Source organism: Entelurus aequoreus, linkage group LG06 (genome assembly GCF_033978785.1).
Source record: "Entelurus aequoreus isolate RoL-2023_Sb linkage group LG06, RoL_Eaeq_v1.1, whole genome shotgun sequence".
NCBI classification, from domain to species: domain Eukaryota; kingdom Metazoa; phylum Chordata; class Actinopteri; order Syngnathiformes; family Syngnathidae; genus Entelurus; species Entelurus aequoreus.
The window spans coordinates 14,642,214-14,665,065 of NC_084736.1; the positions used below are offsets into that span (position 1 = coordinate 14,642,214).

Consider the following 22,852-nt stretch of genomic DNA (forward strand, 5'->3'; position numbering starts at 1 on the left):
TCACAGGTTGTGGAGCGCCTCGCATCTGCACATTGTTTACAATCATGGCCACCAGCAGCGAGAGCGATTCGGACCGAGAAAGCGACGATTACCCCATTAATTTGAGCGAGGATGAAAGATTCGTGGATGAGGAAAGTGAGAGTGAAGGACTAGAGGGCAGTGGAAGCGATTCAGATAGGGAAGATGCTGTGAGAGGCGGGTGGGACCTGATATTCAGCTGGGAATGACTAAAACAGTAAATAAACACAAGACATATATATACTGTATTAGCCACAACACAACCAGGCTTATATTTAATATGCCAAAAATTAATCCGCATAACAAACACCTCCCCCCTCCCGTCCATATAACCCGCCAATACAACTCAAACACCCGCACAACACACTCAATCCTACAGCCCAAAGTACTGTTCACTTCCGCAAAGTTCATACAGCACATATATTTCCCCAAAGTTACGTACGTGACATGCACATAGCGGCACGCACGTACGGGCAAGCGATCAAATGTTTGGAAGCCGCAGCTGCGTACTCACGGTAGCGTGTATCCAACTTAAAGTCCTCTTGGTAAGAGTCTCTGTTGTCCCAGTTCTCTACGTGTTTGTGTTGCTGCAGCCGGCCGCTAATACACCGCTTCCCACCTACAGCTTTCTTCTTTGCTGTCTTCATTGTTCATTAAACAAATTGCAAAATATTCACCAACACAGATGTCTAGAATACTGTGGAATTTTGCGATGAAAACAGACGACTTAATAGCTGGCCACAATGGTGTCCCAATATGTCCGCTACAATCCGTGACGTCACGCGCAGACGTCATCATACCGAGACGTTTTCAGCAGGATATTTCGCGGGAAATTTAAAATTGCACTTTACTAATCTAACCCGGCCGTATTGGCATGTGTTGCAATGTTAAGATTTCATCATTGATATATAAACTATCACACTGCGTGGTCGGTAGTAGTGGCTTTCAGTAGGCCTTTAAGGCTCGTCTAAAGTTTGCTGCTGACATGACATGGACAAAGATAAAACCTTCTGGAGGAAAGTTCTGTGGTCAGATGAAACAAAAATGTAGCTGTTTGGCCACAATACCCAGCAATATGTTTGGAGAAAAAAAGGTGAGGCCTTTAATCCCAGGAACACCATGCCCACTGTCAAGCATGGTGGTGGTAGTATATTGCTCTGCCCCTGTTTTGCTGCCAATGGAACTGGCGCTTTACTGAGAGTAAATGGAACAATGAAAAAGGAGGAATACCTCCAAATTTTTCACAAATCAAAAGTGGTAAAGGAATGGCTAAATCAGGCTAGAATTAAGGTTTTAGAATGGCCTTCCCAAAGTCCCGACTTAAACGTGTGGACAATGCTGAAGAAACAAGTACATGTCAGAAAACCAACAAATTTAGCTGAACTGCACCAATTTTGTCAAGAGGAGTGGTCAAAAATTCAACCAGAAGCTTGTGGATGGCTACCAAAAGCGCCTTATTGCAGTGAAACTTGCCAAGGGACATGTAAGCAAATATTAACATTGCTGTATGTATACTTTTGACCCAGCAGATTTGGTCACATTTTCAGTAGACCCATAATAAATTCATAAAAGAACCAAACTTCAGGAATGTTTTTTGCGACCAACAAGTATGTGCTCCAATCACTCTATCACAGAAAAATAAGAGTTGTAGAAATTATCGGAAACTCAAGACAGCCATGACATCATGTTCTTTACAAGTGTATGTCAACTTTTGATCGCAACTGTATGTAATCTATCTATTTATTGTATGTATGTGTGTGTGTATGTATGTATGTATGTATCTATCTATTGCATGTATGTATGTATGTATGTATGTACCGGTATGTATGTATCTATTGTATGTATGTACTGTATGTATCTATCTATTTATCTACCTATTTATATATCTATTGTATGTATGTATGTATATATCTATTGCAGGGGTCACCAACCTTTTTGAAACCAAGAGCTACTTCTTGGGTACTGATTAATGCGAAGAGCTACCAGTTTGATACACACTTAAATAAATTGCCAGAAATAGCCAATTTGCTCAATTTACCTTTAACTATGTTATTATTAATAATTAATGATATTTACACTTAATTTAATGGTTTAAAAGAGGAAAAAACACGAAAAAAATGACAATTAAATTTGAAACATAGTTTATCTTCAATTTCGACTCTTTAAAATTCAAAATTCAACCGAAAAAAAGAAGAGAAAAACTAGCTAATTCGAATCTTTTTGAAAAAATAAAAAAATAATTTATGGAACATCATTAGTCATTTTTCCTGATTAAGATTAATTTTAGAATTTTGATGACATGTTTTAAATAGGTTAAAATCCAATCTGCACTTTGTTAGAATATATAACAAATTGGACCAAGCTATATTTCTAACAAAGACAAATCATTATTTCTTCTAGATTTTCCAGAACAAAATTTTTAAAAGAAATTCAAAAGACTTTGAAATAAGATTTAAATTTGATTCAACAGATTTTCTAGATTTGCCAGAAGAATTTTTTTGAATTTTAATCATAATAAGTTTGAAGAAATATTTCACAAATATTCTTTGTCGAAAAAACAGAAGCTAAAATGAAGAATTAAATTAAAATGTATTTATTATTCTTTACAATAAAAAAAATAAATTTACTTGAACATTGATTCAAATTGTCAGGAAAGAAGAGGAAGGAATTTAAAAGGTAAAAAGGTGTATGTGTTTAAAAATCCTAAAATCATTTTTAAGGTTGTATTTTTTCTCTAAAATTGTCTTTCTGAAAGTTATAAGAAGCAAAGTAAAAAAATTAATGAATTTATTTAAACAAGTGAAGACCAAGTCTTTAAAATATTTTCTTGGATTTTCAAATTCTATTTGAGTTTTGTCTCTCTTATAATTAAAAATGTCGGGCAAAAAGAGACCAGCTTGCTAGTAAATAAATACAATTTAAAAAATAGAGGCAGCTCACTGGTAAGTGCTGCTATTTGAGCTATTTTTAGAACAGGCCAGCGGGCGACTCATCTGGTCCTTATGGGCGACCTGGTGCCCCGTTGGTGACCCCTTATCTATTGTATGTATGTACTGTATCTATTTATCTACCTATTTATATATGTATTGTATGTATGTATGTATCTATTGTATGTATGTACTGTATGTATCTATTTATCTACCTATTTATATATGTATTGTATGTATGTATGTATGTATGTATGTACTGTATGTATCTATTGTATGTATGTACTGTATGTATCTATTTATCTACCTATTTATATATCTATTGTATGTATGTATGTATGTATGTATGTATGTATGTATGTATGTATGTATGTACTGTATGTATCTATTGTATGTATGTACTGTATATATCTATTTATCTACCTATCTATTGTATGTATGTATGTATGTATGTATGTATGTATGTATGTATTTATCTACTGTATTAATCTGTCTTCTCCCTATTAAAATAAGGAGACATTTGAACCATCGTCCTCTGACTGTGAGGCAAACACGCTAACCACCGTGCAGCCCGTCACTGTACAAGATGCTACATGGGGGACATGTCACCCCTAAATAAGGTGTCTAGGATTCTATTTGCACCTCGTCTTTTGCAAGAGCTGCAATCAAAACACTGAGAAAATGCTAAACGGCAGAAAATGGAGTAGCGCCGCATACAATATAGTATTGAGGCTCAAAAGTCGAATGGAAAAAAAATGAAGAAAATACAAACGGTCAGGTGATGCTGAGCCTCCTTGTCGAAGGAGTGCTTTGATTTTTTGACCAAAGTCTCTTTTAAATCTTACGTTGAATCCCAAGTGGAACAATTTTGAGGTCGTATTATTTAGACCGAACCAAAACTTTCCCGAAAAGTTTTCCAATCAATAACGAAGCAGCATATCCTCACCCGTGGCTCACTAGTGCAACAACAAGGCCGGAAATGTGTCCCGTGAAAAACCGTCCGACCGGAACTCTCTAATAACTAAAGTTCTTAGGGTGAATAATGTAAACTCACTACACCAGTATGTTTTAGCGCTTTCATGGTGAATTTACTGACAGATTTAAGTAAGAACTTTACACTACTTTATATTAGAAATGGCAACAGCGGAGGATGAATGTCCCCTAACAAGAAGATAGAGAAAAAGAAGAAGCTTATCGATGATTATACGGTATCAGCACGGACTACAATGGCGGATGCGCGCACATTTTCAGAATTTATGCAGATCCCAAATAGAGATCAGCAGGTACCACAAGGTAAGAAAAGTTGCTTTTGCATAATATTGTGAAACAAAACGCCAGATAATATGTCTTACCTTATACACACACCATAATAATACTCCTATGTTGAAGCACAGTACAATCCATCAAGCGGTGCGGATTCATAGCTTACCAAAGTCATACTAAAAAATGTTGATAGATTTTTGAGCGCCGTGTGTAATGTTCCATATTTTCAATGGAGTCATACTTGAGTCATATTGCAGTCTACGCGTATCTCTTATGTGTGACTGCCATCTACTGGTCACACTTATCATTTCACCATGTACCAAATAAAATAGCTTTGAAGTCGGTGAGCACAACCAAAAATGATTCCGTACATGAGGCGCACCGTGTTATAAGGTGCATTGTCGATTTTTGAGAAAATGAAAGGATTTTAAGTGTGCCTTATAGTTCGAAAAATACGGTATCGTCATTAATCAGTCCCTCCAGGAATTTGCATGTTGAAATTGCGCCAGTTTATACAAATTCAACCAATCCCGGCAAAAAAACTTTGTCCAATACCCGCAACTTAACCACACACTTTAGCCAATCTGTGTACACCAAACAGGCACAGCAATGTGCAACAATATACTCTTCATTGCATAAACTGCACAATTGTCATCCTCCCGCGTAGCTCAGACCTACTTACTGTTCCTGTCAATATTGCTAAGTGTGATGATAATCACTCATTTTCTCTCATTTACCTACGCAAATTACAGCTGTGGATCACGCTAAACAGTTCACAAATGCTCGTAATGTGCGCTGGTAAATGTGTTGCAACATAAATTCATGTTTAAAGGCCTACTGAAATGAATTTTTTTAATTTAAACGGGAATAGCAGATCCATTCTATGTGTCATACTTGATCATTTCGCGATATTGCCATATTTTTGCTGAAAGGATTTAGTAGAGAAAATCGACGATAAAGTTCGCAACTTTTGCTCGCTGATAAAAAAAGCCTTGCCTGTACCGGAAGTAGCGTGACGTCACAGGAGGTAATATTCCTCACAATTTTCCTTTCTTTACAATGGAGCGAGAGAGATTCGGAGCGACAAAGCAACGATTACCCCATTAATTTGAGCGAGGATGAAAGATTCGTAGATGAGGAACGTTACAGTGAAGGACTAGAGAGGCAGTGCAGGACGTGTCTTTTTTCGCTCTGACCGTAACTTAGGTACAAGCTGGCTCATTGGATTCCACACTCTCTCCTTTTTCTATTGTGGATCACGGATTTGTATTTTAAACCACCTCGGATACTATATCCTCTTGAAAATGAGAGTCGAGCACGCCAAATGGACATTCACAGTGACTTTTATCTCCACGACAATACATCGGTGACACACTTAGCTACTGAGCTAACGTGATAGCATCTTTCTCAAATGAAGATAGAAACAAAAGAAATAAACCCCTGACTGGAAGGATAGACAGAAGATCAACAATACTATTAAACCATGGACATGTAACTACACGGTTACATCAACAGCCGTGCTCACCTGCGTTCCAGCGATCGACGGCGCGACGAAGGACACCCATCATCGACGAACCTCTGTAGCATGAGCTAACGTGATAGCATCTGTCTCAAATGCAGATAGAAACAAAATAAATAAACCCCTGACTGGAAGGATAGACAGAAGATCAACAATACTATTAAACCATGGACATGTAACTACACGGTTAAAAATTCTCAGCCTGGTAAGGCTTAACAATGCTGTTGCTAACGACGCTAAGGCTAATTTAGCAACTTAGCAACCGGACCTCACAGAACTATGATAAAAACATTAGCGCTCCACCTACGCCAGCCAGCCCTCATCTTCCCATCAACAGCCGTGCTCACCTGCGTTCCAGCGATCGACGGCGCGACGAAGGACTTCATCCGTGCGTTTGGTGGCTAGCATCGGGTAGGCGTAGTAAGTAGTCCTTGTTGTGTTGCTGTAAGTATTGTACTTAGCCGCTAATACACCGATCGATCCCACCTACAACGTTCTTCTTTGCAGCCTCCATTGTTCATTAAACAAACTGCAAAAGATTCACCAACACAGATGTCCAGAATACTGTGGAATTATGTCGAAGAAAACAAGAGGTTTTTGTATCGGGTCCGATGGGGTCCAACCACTTCCGTGGATTTTGTGACGTCACGCGCATAAATCATATCCAAAGGAGTTTTTCAACCGGAAGTGTGGCGCACTTTATAAGTTAACCCGGCCGTATTGGCATGTGTTTCAATGTTAAGATTTCATCATTGATATATAAACTATCAGACTGCGTGGTCGGTAGTAGTGGCTTTCAGTAGGCCTTTAAGGCGGACAAACACTTTTAAACTGTAAAACAAACATGGAGAATGTCTGCAACTTGCGGACGACAGAGCAGACAGCGGACAATAAGGAAGCCTTTGGTGGCGTTTATTTCTGTAATATGACTATAATGGCGCAATTTCAACATGCAAATTCCTGTAGGGACTGATTTATGACGATACCGTATTTTTCGGACTATAAGGCGCACTTAAAATCCTTTAATTTTCTCAAAACTCAACAACTCAACACTCCAGAGAAGGCGCCTCCACTGCTCTAGAGTCCAGTGGCGATGTGCTTTACACCACTGCACCCCACGCTTTGCATTGGACCTGGTGATGTATGGCTTAGATACAGCTGCTCGGCCATGGAAACCCATTCCATGAAGCTCTCTGCGTACTGTACGTGGGCTAATTGGAAGGTCACATGAAGTTTGGAGCTCGGTAGCAACTGACGGTGCAGAAAGTCTTTGCACTATGCGCTTCAGCATCCCTCTCTGTCAGTTTACGTGGCCTACCACTTGGTGGCTGAGTTGCTGTTGTTCCCAAACTCTTCACTTTTCTTATAATAAAGCCGACAGTCGACTTTGTGGATTTCACGACTGCATTTGTTGCACAGGTGGCATCTGTTGGAAGCATATCCATATTTAAGTGTTACTTCTTTCTAAACTCCTATAGTCATAAAGAATAGCTAGTATTCTTCCTTCTTTTGAGTCTCATAGTAAGGTGTTGGCCTTCTAGATTGGAATGTGTCAGAGTAGAGATAACTCGGAGTAGTCTAAACAAAGCGAGTGGGGGCGAGGGACAGACGGAAGATCACGGGACCTCCGGGAGACCGAGCTAGACCGATCTGGACCGGGCTAGGGAACGCTTGGGTGCTGGATTGGTCTCAGTTTGTCCTCTAAGCTTGGAGAATAAACCACAAAATACCAACTATTGCCTGGAGATTGAATATAAACACCAGCGTATTGCCATAAAAAGAATCTGGGAGAGACTAGCAATTTGAATTCCCCATTGGAGGAATGCTGGTCAACGCAACACATCCTAGGACTGTTCCACTGAGAGCGGCCCATTCTTTCACAAATGTTTGTAGAAACAGTCTCCATGCCTAAGTGCTTGATTGTATACACCTGTGGCCGGGCCAAGTGGTTAGGACACCTGATTCTGATCATTTGGATGGGTGGCCAATTTTTTTTGGCAATATAGTGCATTTCTAATCATAAGCATTACTGCCATCAATTATTTATGAGAAAAATAGCTGCAAAATGTGAACAAATTGGTGGTCAGCCAGCACCCGGATTCTATCAGAGGTTCCAAATGGACTAAAGGTGAGCATGTCAAGGCTTGGAGCGTTTACCTGTTCTCTCGCAGCCCTCTCGGAGCTCCCTCTCATGCTGCCGTGCGACGGCGAGGGCGAAGGCGAGGGCGGGTTGTGGTGCTGATGCTGCAGCTGCTGCTGATGATGCTGCTGCTGCTGCTGCTGCTGCTGCTGGTACTTGCTCTTCAGGTGGTCCATGAAGGCGTCCCGCTTGCGCTCCATGTCGGCCTTGTGCAGGTTGGTGAGGGCCTCCAGGCTCTGGGCCGCCGTGACCGTGTGCCGGTGCTCCGACGTGTGCACCAGGCCCACGTTGGAGAAGCGCCGGCCGCTGTTGCCCAGCGTCCGGTACTCCCGCGGGTACTCCAGGTCATCTGTGGAGATCATGTGAGTGCCACCGCGCTCAGGGTCTGCGGGACAAAAGGGAGTGTGCAAGGTGAGGACACACCCACACACACACAGGTACGGCAGATGGGAAGAGATAGGGTGGAATGTTAGACTGTTTGCAAGGCACAAGCATGGATTCCAAGTGCTGGCAAGGCAAGAAAAATGGCGAGTAAAGTAAAGTGCTTGTGCGATAATCAGAAAAGGAAGAGGCGCCGAGCGAACTCGCTATTTTGTCATCTTTAAGTGGCTTTAATGATCCTCTTAAGGAAGCGCGGGCTAATTGAAATTCAGCGCTCGGCTCCGGTCGCTCTTCCTCGACATCATTCGCCCCTGCACCTCCAACCTTTCTCCCATTTGACAGAAAAGCACAGCCCCAAAGCAAAGAAAAGAGCATGACTGGAAACACAAAGTGAAATGCATGGAGGAATTAAAGGGGACGTGCACTTTCATTCACAGTTCTTACATAAGAAAAGAACACATTTGTGTGTCATTTTTTTTATGTATTCTAAATCGCAAATAAACACTAGCAAAAGTCAGCTAACAATGGAACAAATGGGAGTCACTATAAAGCGCTCTAAATACAGGTTTTGGTAACACTTTAGTATGGGGAACATATTCTAAGTAAAAACAACCTAATTTAGAGTTATTTGGACACTAGGGGAACATTCATTAGGTACACCACTACTATATGATCCAATTTAGTTACTCTTTCAACATCCATCCATCCATTTTCTACCGCTTGTCCCGTACTGTACTTCTTTTATGTTTTGTTGGACATAAACATGTTGGGAAACAGCTCTCAGGAGACTGCATCAACCTAGTCCGGGGCTCTAAAGCAGCTCTTTAGCGCCACCCTAGTGGCTCCCTGGAGCTTTTTCCAAAAATGTGTTAAAATGGAAAAAGAAGGAGGAAAAAATATATTTTTTGTTTTCATATGGTTTCCGTAGGAGACACAAACCTCCCTAATTGTTAGAAATCCCACTGTTTATGTTATACATGCTTCACTGATGAGTATTTAGCAAGCACTGTTTTGTCCTACTAATTTCGGCGATCCTTGAACTCATCGTAGTTTGTTTACATGTACAACTTTCTCCGAAAGACGTGTTTTATGCCACTCCTTTGTCTCATTTTGTCCACCAAACGTTTTATGCTGTGCGTGAATGCACAAAGGTGCGCTTTGTTGATGTTATTGACTTGTTGGAGTGCTAATCAGGCATATTTGGTCAGTGCATGACTACAAGCTAATCAGGGCTAACATGCTATTTAGGCTAGCTGTATGTACATATTGCATCATCATGCCTCATTTGTAGGTATATGTAGGTTTAGGGTGAGGGTTAGGGTTACTAATAAGTAATAATTCTGAGGTTATTGAGGGAAAACTTTTTATTGTGTTTTTGCAGTAGGTCCCTAAAAACTGCAGCGTTTTTGTAATACATCCTAAAAAAAATAGCAGGGGATTTCTGTCCTGTAGAAAAGATCTATGTCTAGCATTTTGGCAGGAAGTCCTTAAAAACAGGCAAAGTATTCCTGCCATATACATGATCTTTGGCAGGTATTTTGGCAGGAGGTACTTAAAAACAGCAGAGCACGCCTCATATAGAGGATCTTGGTAACACTTTAGTATGGGGAACATATTCACCATTAATTAGTTGCTTATTAAAGTAACAAAAATTTAATTTAGAGTTATTTGGACACTCGGGGGACATATAAGGGTTAGGGTTACTAATAATCAATAATTCTGAGGTTATTGAGGGAAGACTCTTAGTTAATGGCTTACTGGTTGTATAATAAGGCCATGCAGAATAAGGCACTAATAAGTACTTAATAATGACTAATTTAGAGCCAATATGTTACTAATTTTGCATGTTAATAAGCAACTACTTAATGGTGAATATGTTCCCCATACTAAAGTGTTGCCCAGGTTTTATATACACATTTTATATTAACCTATTTTGCCCATTTTAAACATACGGTGGCGTATTACTTTCAGAGATGGATCACAACGGTCGTGTTTTCGTTTAACACTAACACTGACTACTACCCATGGTGGTCTAGTGGTTAGTGGTTAGGACTTCGTAAAAAAAACTAACAAAAAAAAACCCATTAATAAAACTAACACTTACTGTACAATGTCTGCTCTCACTGGGATTTAGTTTAGTTTATTAAGAATCCCTATTAGTCTACATCACAGACTATTCTTCCTGGGGTTCAGGCAAAAAATGTCCCATTTAATCACAAAACAAAAGATGACAATGCAGTACAACATGATCAATCATAAAATTATAACTAACAAAAAAAAACAATAACTTGGAGTTTACATAATAATGTTCATACCAAAAATAAAAAAGAGCATTATAAATTTTTTTTTTTTTTTTTTGCAAAAATAAAACAAATAACTACAGAGCCCCTAAAGGGACATGGGGGGAAAAAAATTTTTTTATAATTTTTTTTTTATTTTTTTTTATACATGTATCTCGTGCGCACGAGATACATGTCTAAAAAAAAAATTATTAAAAAAAAAAATTATTAAATATATATATATATTTTTTTAGACATGTATCTTGTGAGTTTCTCGTGCGCACGAGATACATGTCTAAAAAAAAATAGATATATATTTAATAATTTTTTTTAATAATTTTTTTTTAGACATATCCGTGCGCACGAGAAACTTTTTATAAAGTTATAATAAAATAAATGTAAAAAATTATAATTATTTTTTTTTTTTTAGACATGTATCTCGTGCGCACGAGATAGTTTCTCGTGCGCACAAGATACATGTCTAAAAAAATTTTTTTTTAAATAAAAATTATTTTGTATTTTTTTTAATTATAACTTTATAAAAAGTTTCTCGTGCGCACGAGATACATGTCTTAAAAAAAATAATAAAAAAAAATAAAAAAATTATAAACATTCCCCCCCCCCCCCCCCCCCCATGTCCCTTTAGGGGCTCCGTAAAGAACCGATGGCCTTCAATATACACACTAGTGTACCAAAGACTAACAATATTGTAAGTGACGAAAGAGTACCATAATGAATACAATACGACATAAAGTACATACAAAATCAAGATAATGTCAATATAAACACAATAACCAGAAACAAGAATTAATTTAATCAAAAAATAAGTCAAAAGAAGAAGATGCCGACTAATGGGATGTTTATGTCTTCCTGTTTAGATGAAGAATTAATCATAATCCACGCAAAGTGTTTAAAAAAAAAAAGGTGGTCGCAAACAAGCGTCTTTTCCTGTCTTTCTTGCAATTTCCGGGTCGAAGTTGGATGTCAAAGTTGACCAACTTTTTGGTTTATGGCCTTATCCTTCTACTATTCAGGTGAGAGGCATGATTTATAATCTGGAATTAACTCTCGACGGCTTAGAGGCGATGCAGCAGCTCACCGGCTCAGAGTGTCGATAGGTTGTATTCACCCGACATCCCGTCCGGCTCGTTAAATAGCGAGGCTCAAAGTGGTGGGCGCACCTGCTCTAATCAAGAGACTATTATTTAAGCCTGTCTTTGCCAGTTAGTCGTCCCGGCATCATTGTTCTTTTCATGCTTGTTTCATGCTTAATTCATGCTGCTCGTTCCATGTCCTATTCCAAGTTTTTTGCTAGTTATTTGTTTCATGCCACAGTAAGTGTTGTTTGTTCTATGTCCATAGTTCAGGCTAAGTGTTCGCGTATGTTTCCTGCGTTAAGTTTTATGTTCCTTAGCCTCTCGTGCAATCGTCACGCTTTCCTTTTGTTTTAGTTCCTGTCTTTTGTCCTGTGTAGGATTAATTCATTAATAAATATGCTCCTACCTTCAAGTCCTGTCCGCAATAGTCCGTTTGCTTCCTGGGAGAACAAACCTCGCAGTGAGCAGCGAAACCTCCCCCCGTTTTGACAATTTCTGTACTTTTCGATACTTTTCTAAATAAAGGGGACCGCAAAAAATTGCATTTTTGGCTTTATTTTAACAAAAAATCTTAGGGTGCATTAAACATATGTTTCTTATTGCAAGTTTGTCCTTAAATAAGATAGTGAACGTACGAGACAACTTGTCTTTTAGTAGTAAGTAAACAAACAAAAGCTCCTAATTTAGCTGCTGACATATGCAGTAACATATTGTGTCATTTTCCATTCTATTATTTTGTCAAAGGACAAGTGGTAGAAAATGAATTATTAATCTACTTGTTCATTTACTGTTAATATCTGCTTACTTTCTATTTTGACATGTTGTATCTACACTTCTGTTAAAATGTAATAATCACTTATTCTTCTGTTGTTTGATACTTTACATTAGTTTTGGATGACGCCACATATTTGGGTATCAATGCGATACCAAGTCGTTACAGGATCATACATTGGTCATATTCAAAGTCCTCATGTGTCCAGGGACGTATTTCCTGAGTTTATAAACATAATACACATTTGTTTTTAAAAACGAAAGAAGATGTGATGCCAAAAAATTGTAGAATCGACTAGATACGCTCCTGTACTTGGTATCATTACAGTGGATGTTGGGTGTGGCGGACCGGTACTTTTCAGAGGCGGTATAGTACTGAATATGATTCATTAGTATCGCGGTACTATACAAACAACCCTAGTTCGCGTTTATAATAATAATATCGCTGTATAATATCAGAATCCCTTTATTGTCATTGTATGGAAACAACGAAATTGGACAGCAATCCAGCTCAGTGCTTTTAAAACAAACCAACATAAAATAGTCTTAAAAGACAACAACAATAATAAAACAATTTAAAATGTAAAAACATAATAAAATGTTAAAAAACATATTGCACAGTAGATCTTTATCAGAGGTAAGCAAGTAATAAAGTGGTGAGTGTTTAGGTAAGTGCAGAGTTTAGGGCAATAACAGCTCTAGGATAGAAACTGTTTTTCAGTCTATTTGTCCTTGCTTTGATGGTCTTATAGCGCCTCCCTGAGGGCAAGAGTTCAAGCCAGTGGTGACCTGGGTGGGATGAGTCCCTGAGGATGCTGTTGGCTAATAGACTGTATTTATATTACTGTATTCACATGTAAAAAATACCTAAGTTTATTGTGAGCAAACTGTGGTGCTGAATTTCCAATTAAGTAATTTCTATTCTATTCTAATACTTGGTTAATATTAAGGTAAACAAATGTAAATGCAGCATTGTTGGCGGTTTTTGGATGGTTTTTAGGGGGTTTTATGGGCACAATATGACATCATGACTCCTATTAGCTCCATTGCCAGCTGACTTTTATTTACGATTACTTACGAGTTAGAATGCATAAAAAAAACACATATGAGTTCTGGTGAATAATAAACAGAATTACCCCCAAAAGTGCGGTTTCCCTTTTTAAAAAAATAACAAAAAATGATGAAAGGAAGCTCTTTGCCGTGTGAGTTACCTTGTTTGGGATAACAGGCCCTGGCATGTGCTGGAAGAGAAACATGCCAATGGGTTAATTCATGTGTTTGTGCACAGCAGTGTGCAGGCAAACGCACGCAAGGGAGCACACCAAAAAAGCGCTATTGTCGGCGTAATAGCGCTTTCTCACAATTACAATCAGTGCATGCATAATCACGTGTTCACGCGGGCTTGGCACGCTGAGACGTGGCCTAGCCCGGGGAACGCTAATGACAATGCTTGACAATCAGCACATATTGCATCAGGCACACACGCACGATCGATCGATGCGGAGATGGGTCGTAAAAAAATGCACACAAGAGGTGGAAGGGTAATTGAGTGTATGGAGTGCATAACAGCCTTGTCAGTTCCGACGGCAAGAACACGGAGCAACAGACTGCTAATGCGGGGAGAAGACCCTTGTTGCAACGCAGGATATGGCGCAGCATTAAATGCGACACCGGGGATATTCAACTATATACAGCATGGGAATGACATCATTTAAAAACATGTTTACAGCAGACTCCAAAAAACATCCACCTCTTGTTAAAGGCCTACTGAAACCCACTACTACCGACCACGCAGTCTGATAGTTTATATATCAATGATGAAATCTTAACATTATAACACATGCCAATACGGCCGGGTTAACTTATAAAGTGACATTTTAAATTTGCCGCTAAACTTCCGGTTCGAAACGCCTCTGAGGATGACGTATGCGCGTGACGTAGACCGGGGAACACGGGTATGCCTTCCACATTGAAGCCAATACGAAAAAGCTCTGTTTTCATTTCATAATTCCACAGTATTCTGGACATCTGTGTTCGTGAATCTGTTGCAATCATGTTCATTGCATTATGGAGAAGGAAGCTGAGCAAGCAAAGAAGAAAGTTGTCGGTGCGAAATGGACGTATTTTTCGAACGTAGCCAGCAACAACAGTACACACTTCTTTGTTTACATTCCCGGAAGATGCAGTCAAGATGGAAGAACTCGGATAACAGAGACTCTAACCAGGAGGACTTTTGACTTCGATACACAGACGCCTGTAGAGAACTGGGACAACACAGACTCTTACCAGGATTACTTTGATTTGGATGACAAAGACGCAGACGTGCTACTGTGAGTATGCAGCTTTGGCTTCTAAACATTTGATCGCTTGACCGTATGTGCGCAACTTTTTTTTGCGTATGTACGTAACTTTTTTAAAATATATAAGCTTTATGAACCTTGGGTTAGGTGAACGGTCTTTTGGGCTGAGTGATTGTGTGTGTTGATCAGGTGTTTGAATTGTATTGGCGTGTTCTATGGAGCTAGGAGCTAGCAGAGGAGCTAGGAGCTAGCATAACAAACACGCAGGTGTTTTTATGCAGGATTAATTTGTGGCATATTAAATATAAGCCTGGTTGTGTTGTGGCTAATAGAGTATATATATGTCTTGTGTTTATTTACTGTTGTAGTCATTCCCAGCTGAATATCAGGTCACCCCCGGCTCTCACAGCATCTTCCCTATCTGAATAGCTTCAACTCCCCACTAGTCCTTCACTTGCACTTTACTCATCCACAAATCTTTCATCCTCGCTCAAATTAATGGGGAAATTGTCGCTTTCTCGGTCCGAATCTCTCTCACTTCATGCGGCCATCATTGTAAACAATAGGGAACTTTGCGTATATGTTCAACTGACTACGTCACGCTACTTCCGGTAGGGGCAAGCCTTTTTTTTTATCAGATACCAAAAGTTGCAATCTTTATCGTCGTTGTTCTATACTAAATCCTTTCAGCAAAAATATGGCAATATCGCGAAATGATCAAGTATGACACATAGAATAGATCTGCTATCCCCGTTTAAATAAAAAAAATTCATTTCAGTAGGCCTTTAAATAAAGGATCTTTGATTGGCCTTATTTTCTCTTAAAATTGTCAGAACCCTCCTGCCATACAGAAGATCTTTGCCTCATGATATTAGTTTCTGGTTTCTTTGTTTTATTTCCTGTCCAGCGCTCTTATTTTTGTTTCCATTTCCTGTTTGTATCCTTTTTGCCACTTCTACCCTGATTGACAATCAGGGTGCTTTACAAGTGTGGAGAATGCATATATGTTTAAAGGCCTACTGAAACCCACCACTACCGACCACGCAGTCTGATAGTTTATATATCAATGATGAAATCTTAACATTACAACACATGCCAATACGGCCGGGTTAACTTATAAAGTGCAATTTTAAAACTCCCGCCACACTTCCGGTTGAAAAACTCCTTTGGATATGATTTACGCGCGTGACGTCACAAAATCCACGGAAGTGGTTGGACCCCATCGGACCCGATACAAAAACCTCTTGTTTTCTTCGACAAAATTCCACAGTATTCTGGACATCTGTGTTGGTGAATCTTTTGCAATTTGTTTAATGAACAATGGAGGCTGCAAAGAAGAACGTTGTAGGTGGGATGGATCGGTGTATTAGCGGCTAAGTACAATACTTACAGCAACACAACAAGGACTACTTACTACGCCTAGCCGATGCTTGCCGCCAAACCCACGGATGAAGTCCTTCGTCATGCCGTCGATCGCTGGAACGCAGGTGAGCACGGCTGTTGATGGGAAGATGAGGGCTGGCTGGCGTAGGTGGAGCGCTAATGTTTTTATCATAGTTCTGTGAGGTCCGGTTGCTAAGTTGCTAAATTAGCCTTAGCGTCGTTAGCAACAGCATTGTTAAGCCTTACCAGGCTGAGAATTTTTAACCGTGTAGTTACATGTACATGGTTTAATAGTATTGTTGATCTTCTGTCTATCCTTCCAGTCAGGGATTTATTTATTTTGTTTCTATATTCATTTGAGAAAGATGCTAGCACGTTAGCTCAGTAGCTAAGTGTGTCACCGATGTATTGTCGTGGAGATAAAAGTCACTTTAAATGTCCATTTGGCGTGCTCGACTCTCATTTTCAAGAGGATATAGTATCCGAGGTGGTTTAAAATACAAATCCGTGATCCACAATAGAAAAAGGAGAGAGTGTGGAATCCAATGAGCCAGCTTGTACCTAAGTTACGGTCAGAGCGAAAAAAAGATACGTCCATCACTGCCTCTCAAGTCATTCACTGTAACGTTCCTCATCTACGAATCTTTCATCCTCGCTCAAATTAATGGGGTAGTTGTCGCTTTGTCGCTCCGAATCTCTCGCTCCATTGTAAACAACGGGGAATTGTGAGGAATACTAGCTCCTGTGACGTCACGCTACTTCCGGTACAGGCAAGGCTTTTTTTTATCAGCGAGCAAAAGTTGCGAACTTTATCGTCGATTTTCTCTACTAAATCCTTTCAGCAAAAATATGGCAATATCGCAAAATGATCAAGTATGACACATAGAATGGATCTGCTATTCCCGTTTAAATAAAAAAAATTCATTTCAGTAGGCCTTTAAGAGTTCTTTCTTTATTCATAGTCGTGTTTAAAGCAGCTAGTGTTTTTCCATTCGTACTCTTTCTATTTGTTCATTTTATGTCCGCAAGTACACTGCGTGTGTTACCTTGAAGGCTTGCAATGTAGGAGTTTGAGTACTCCCTTATATCTTATCTGTAGTAGAACAATGAGCCTGTATTCCTTTCTGGAGGGCGTGGGGGTTTTCTTCATATGCAAGAAGTTGTCTCTTCCGTTTGAATCCCGAGATGACGTTATGACTGTATTGATGTGGGCTGGTCTCCTGAAGCTTCAGTAAAACTTGTTAATATTCCTATTCTGTCTTGATGGTCCTTCTTACTCTGCATATATGTCATCTGAAAGAATTTGGGATTGACCAGTGACTTTAATTCCCTGAGAGGGAATACTGGCCAGACGCAACACAAGCCAGCCCTGTCCTCCGAACTTATCTGAATCTATAGGCCCCTTTTCCACCAAAAGTTCAGGAACTTTTGGTTCCTGGGGCCTCTAGTTCCTGGAACTATAGGCCCCTGTAGAAGTGTGTGGTTTGTGTTTCCACCGCATTTCTCAGTTTATACAAATCAGGCTGATGACGTATTTATTTCTACACTGATACCAGGTAAATACACAGACAATATTAGGACACTGTTTTTTTTTTACTAAAAAGTAAATATTTGTGATACAAAGCAATCAATATGATTTATAAAATAAAGTGTACCGAATTGTTCATAAAAAGTCAGGCTTTTTTCCGCAATGTCCAACAGTCAGAAAGTCGTCCTCTCAGTAAAAGATGAATTAATGAGGGTCAGGTGATTCCTTTTGGTCCATTTCAGCTGTAAATAACAATTTATAAACAATAAATGTCAGTGTTTATCCCACGCCGACAACACAAACACATCGGCTTTAGCGTAAGCTTGTTAGCATTAGCATTCTGTTCACTCGGGTTGAAGCTAATAAATACACAAATGGAGTGTCACCGACTACTTTTACAACATGTAATGAAGTAAATACTTAATATTTTATGTCATTTACCTTCGTTCCACATGTGTATTGTCTCCTTTAACTCACATTTATCCAACTAAGTCAAAGTAGTAAGTATCAATATCGGATCAGGACACCCCTACTATAAAGACCATTTGGTAGGGCACATACCTCCACCTAGGCCCAGCTGCTACAGTATAAAGACAATGAAGTAGCGAGGTGTTTGTATCAGCTACTTCCTGGTTGGGCAGTAGAATTTTGAGCTGTGGACAGTTCCATCAAAAAAATTCTGTATCAGCACCGGCAGAACTTCACCAAAATGAATAGCTTCTTCCTAGTCTCATGTACAAACCCCAAAACCAGTGAAGTTGGCACGTTGTGTAAAAACAATTACTTGAAATGTGGACTCGTCAGACCACAGAACACTTTTCCACTTAGCCTCAGTCCATCTTAGATGAGCTCGGGCCCGGCGAAGCCGGCGGCGTTTCTGGGTGTTGTTGATAAATGGCTTCGGATTTGCATAGTAGAGTTTTAACTTGCACTTATGGATGTAGCGACGAACTGTAGTTACTGACAGTGGTTTTCTGAAGTGTTCCGGAGCCCATGTGGTGATATCCTTTACACACTGATGTCGCTTTTTGATGCAGTACCGCCTGAGGGATCCAAGGTCACGGGCATTCAACGTTGCTTTTCAATGTGATTTCTCCAGATTCTCTGAACCTTTTGATGATATTACAGACCGTAGATGGTGAAATCACTAAATTCCTTGCAATAGCTGGTTGAGAAATGTTGTTCTTAAACTGTTGGACAATTTGCTCAGGCATTTGTTGACAAAGTGGTGACCCTCGACCCATCCTGGTTTGTGCATTTCATGGAAGCTGCTTTTACACCCAATCATGGCACCCACCCGATCCCAATTAGCCTGTTCACCTGTGGGATGTTCCAAATAAGTGTTTGATGAGGATTCCTCAACTTTCTCAGTCTTTTTTGCCACTCGGGCCAACTTTTTTGAAACACGTTGCAGGCATCAAATTCCAAATGAGCTAATATTTGCAAAAAATAACAAAGTTTACCAGTTTGAACGTTAAATATCTCGTCTTTGCAGTTTATTCAATTGAATATAGGTTGAAAATGTTTTGCCAATCATTGTATTCTGTTTTTATTTACCATTTACACAACATGCCAACTTCACTGGGTTGGGGTTTTGTACCATATTTTCCACAAAGTGGTGTACTTCTTGTGTTATCCCGCTAACTGTAATGCTCCATTTAAGACAGCGTTGGCCCAAAACTTTTGCACAGTCGGATAATCCTGCAAACAAAGTTACTGCAGTGATAATGAAATCAACTCTCTGGCAGACAAGCATGAAGGAGACCGGTCGGTCCATTCAAGATGATAAACGGAGGTGAAACGTGCCGACAGGCTGATCGCGTTAGCATCGAACTCGCCGCCGCACTTCTCTGCAGATATCCCCTTTGCACTTCATTAGGCCGAGGCTCGATGTGCATCAGCTAACAAGTGTCGGACTCAAGAGCCCCATCAGGACGGGCTGCGCGAAAACAACTCGGGAAAGCAACAATGGCGGCCGAGTGATAACGCTCACCCACAAGAGTCTGCACAGAGGGGTCGAAAAGAGGTCCGGCAGTGGGATAAAAAAAAGTTTAGAATGGCGCCAATAAACTATAAACTTTGCAAAGAGCAGATAGAAGGTCTTTATTAGCTGCGTGGGCTGGGGGAGCGAGAATAGAATACGTGAATTTATGCTTACTGGCGTCACTGGCACCTCATATAATCTTCACATAAGCCTGCAGATAAAGCAAGGCAGTAAAAAAATCATTTGAATGCGGGGGGAAGTAGACCTGCACAATGTTATCAGACCTAATATAAGAGTGGGTTTAAAACTGTGTCAGTATTAGAGCTCTTCATTTAAAGGGGTCATATTATTATATTTGTTTTCTAGGTGGTAGCGGTTTTTGTGTATTAGAGATCCCCCAAAGGTCCCAAAAATGCAAAGCATAAAGGCGTGGAGGAGATATTTAGACAACGACTTTGCCTTGTTCCAAATGAGCTGTTTGAAGGGGTCATATTGTGATGTTTTTCTACTTTTGAAACACTTCCTGGTGGTCGACATAACATGTATTGGTGGTTTTTTGGTCAAAATGTTGCAAAGATTATGTTTTAAAGACCGTTTTTTAAGCCGTTTTCTGACCGTCCTTTCAGGATGCGCAGTTTTGCGGGTGGTCTTATTTACGTGCCTCCACTTCGACTGTGTCTTCTCCCCGTCATCCATGTTGTATTTTAGGCGCTTCCATATGGAGCAGGGGTGTCCAAACTTTTTGACTGGAGGGCCGCATTTGGCAAAAAAAATTTGGACGAAAGCCAATTGCATTTACATATATATACATATATACATACACACACATACATATTTATATATACACACATATATATATATATATATATATACAAACCCCGTTTCCATATGAGTTGGGAAATTGTGTTAGATGTAAATATAAACGGAATACAATGATTTGCAAATCCTTTTCACCCCATATTCAATTGAATGCACTACAAAGACAAGATATTTGATGTTCAAACTCATAAACTTTTTTTTTTTTTTGCAAATAATAATTAACTTAGAATTTCAAGGCTGCAACACGTGCCAAAGTAGTTGGGAAAGGGCATGTTCACCACTGTGTTACATCACCTTTCCTTTTAACAACACTCAGTAAACGTTTGGGAACTGAGGAGACACATTTTTGAAGCTTCTCAGGTGGAATTCTTTCCCATTCTTGCTTGCTTTAACTTTAACTTAACTTTAACTTTAATGTACAGCTTAAGTTGTTCAACAGTCCGGGGGTCTCCGTTGTGGTATTTTAAGCTTCATAATGCGCCACACATTTTCAATGGGAGACAGGTCTGGACTACAGGCAGGCCAGTCTAGTACCCGCACTCTTTTACTATGAAGTCACGTTGATGTAACACGTGGCTTGGCATTGTCTTGCTGAAATAAGCAGGGGCGTCCATGGTAACATTGCTTGGATGGCAACATATGTTGCTCCAAAACCTGTATGTATCTTTCAGCATTAATGGAGCCTTCACAGATGTGTAAGTTACCCATGTCTTGGGCAATAATACACCCCCATACCATCACAGATGCTGGCTTTTCAACTTTGCGCCTATAACAATCCGGATGGTTCTTTTCCTCTTTGGTCCGGAGGACACGACGTCCACAGTTTCCAAAAACAATTTGAAATGTGGACTCGTCAGACCACAGAACACTTTTACACTTTGTATCAGTCCATCTCAGGCCCAGCGAAGCAGACGGCGTTTCTGGGTGTTGTTGATAAACGGTTTTCGCCTTGCATTGTAGAGTTTTAACTTGCACTTACAGATGTAGCGACCAACTGTATTTACTGACAGTGGGTTTCTGAAGTGTTCCTGAGCCCATGTGGTGATATCCTTTACACACTGATGTCGCTTGTTGATGCAGTACAGCCTGAGGGATGGAAGGTCACGGGCTTAACTGCTTACGTGCAGTGATTTCTCCAGATTCTCTGAACCCTTTGATGATATTACAGACCGTAGATGGTGAAATCCCGAAATTCCTTGCTATATCTGGTTGAGAAAGGTTTTTCTTAAACTGTTCAACAATTTGCTCACGCATTTGTTGACAAAGTGGTGACCCTCGCCCCATCCTTGTTTGTGAATGACTGAGCATTTCATGGAATCTACATTTATACCCAATCATGGCACCCACCTGTTCCCAATTTGCCTGTTCACCTGTGAGATGTTCCAAATAAGTGTTTGATGAGCATTCCTCAACTTTATCAGTATTTATTGCCACCTTTCCCAACTTCTTTGTCACGTGTTGCTGGCATCAAATTCTAATGTTAATGATTATTTGCAAATTTATTTATTTTTTATCAGTTTAAACATCAAAAATGTTGTCTTTGTAACATATTCAACTGAATATGGGTTGAAAATTATTTGCAAATCATTGTATTCCGTTTATATTTACATCTAACACAATTTCCCAACTCATATGGAAACGGGGTTTGTATGTATATATATATATATATATATATATATATATATATATATATATATACACACACATATATATATGCACATATATATATACACACATATATATATACACACATATATATTTATATACACACATATATATATAAATATACACATATATATACACATATATACACACATATATATACAGTACATACACACATACATATATATATATATATATACAGTATATACACACATATACATATATATATATATATATATACATATATGTATATATATATATATATATATATATATATAAATATAAACATATATATATAAATATACACATATATATATATACACATACATATATATATATATATATATACAGTATATACACACATATACATATATATATGTATATACATATATATATATATATACACATATATATACACACACAGACACACATACCCATTCACACATACATATATATATATATATATATATATATACATATATATATATATATATATATATATATATATATATATATATATATATATATATATATATATATATATATATATATATATATATAGGTGTACATATATATATATATGTGTACATATATACATATATATATACATATACATATATACATATATATATATATATGTGTACATATATACATATATATATACATATACATATATACATATACATACATATATATATATATATATACATATATATATATATATACATATGTATATATACATATATATATACACATGTATATACATATATATATATATATA

At 38.7% G+C, this 22,852-nt stretch overlaps 1 protein-coding gene across 7 annotated transcripts in view; it reads right to left on the bottom strand.

The window, feature by feature from the left end:
• srcin1a (SRC kinase signaling inhibitor 1a) overlaps positions 1 to 22,852 on the bottom strand; it is a 385,766-nt gene that overhangs the window by 152,458 nt on the left and 210,456 nt on the right. For all 7 annotated transcript variants that reach the window (XM_062050045.1, XM_062050042.1, XM_062050044.1 and 4 more), the window contains exons 3-4: positions 13,607 to 13,636; positions 7,885 to 8,252 (exon numbers count right to left, since the gene is read on the bottom strand). In XM_062050045.1, coding sequence (XP_061906029.1) covers positions 7,885 to 8,229 — 345 coding nt within the window. In that variant the 5' untranslated portion in view covers positions 8,230 to 8,252; positions 13,607 to 13,636. The remainder of the gene's footprint in view (positions 1 to 7,884; positions 8,253 to 13,606; positions 13,637 to 22,852) is intronic.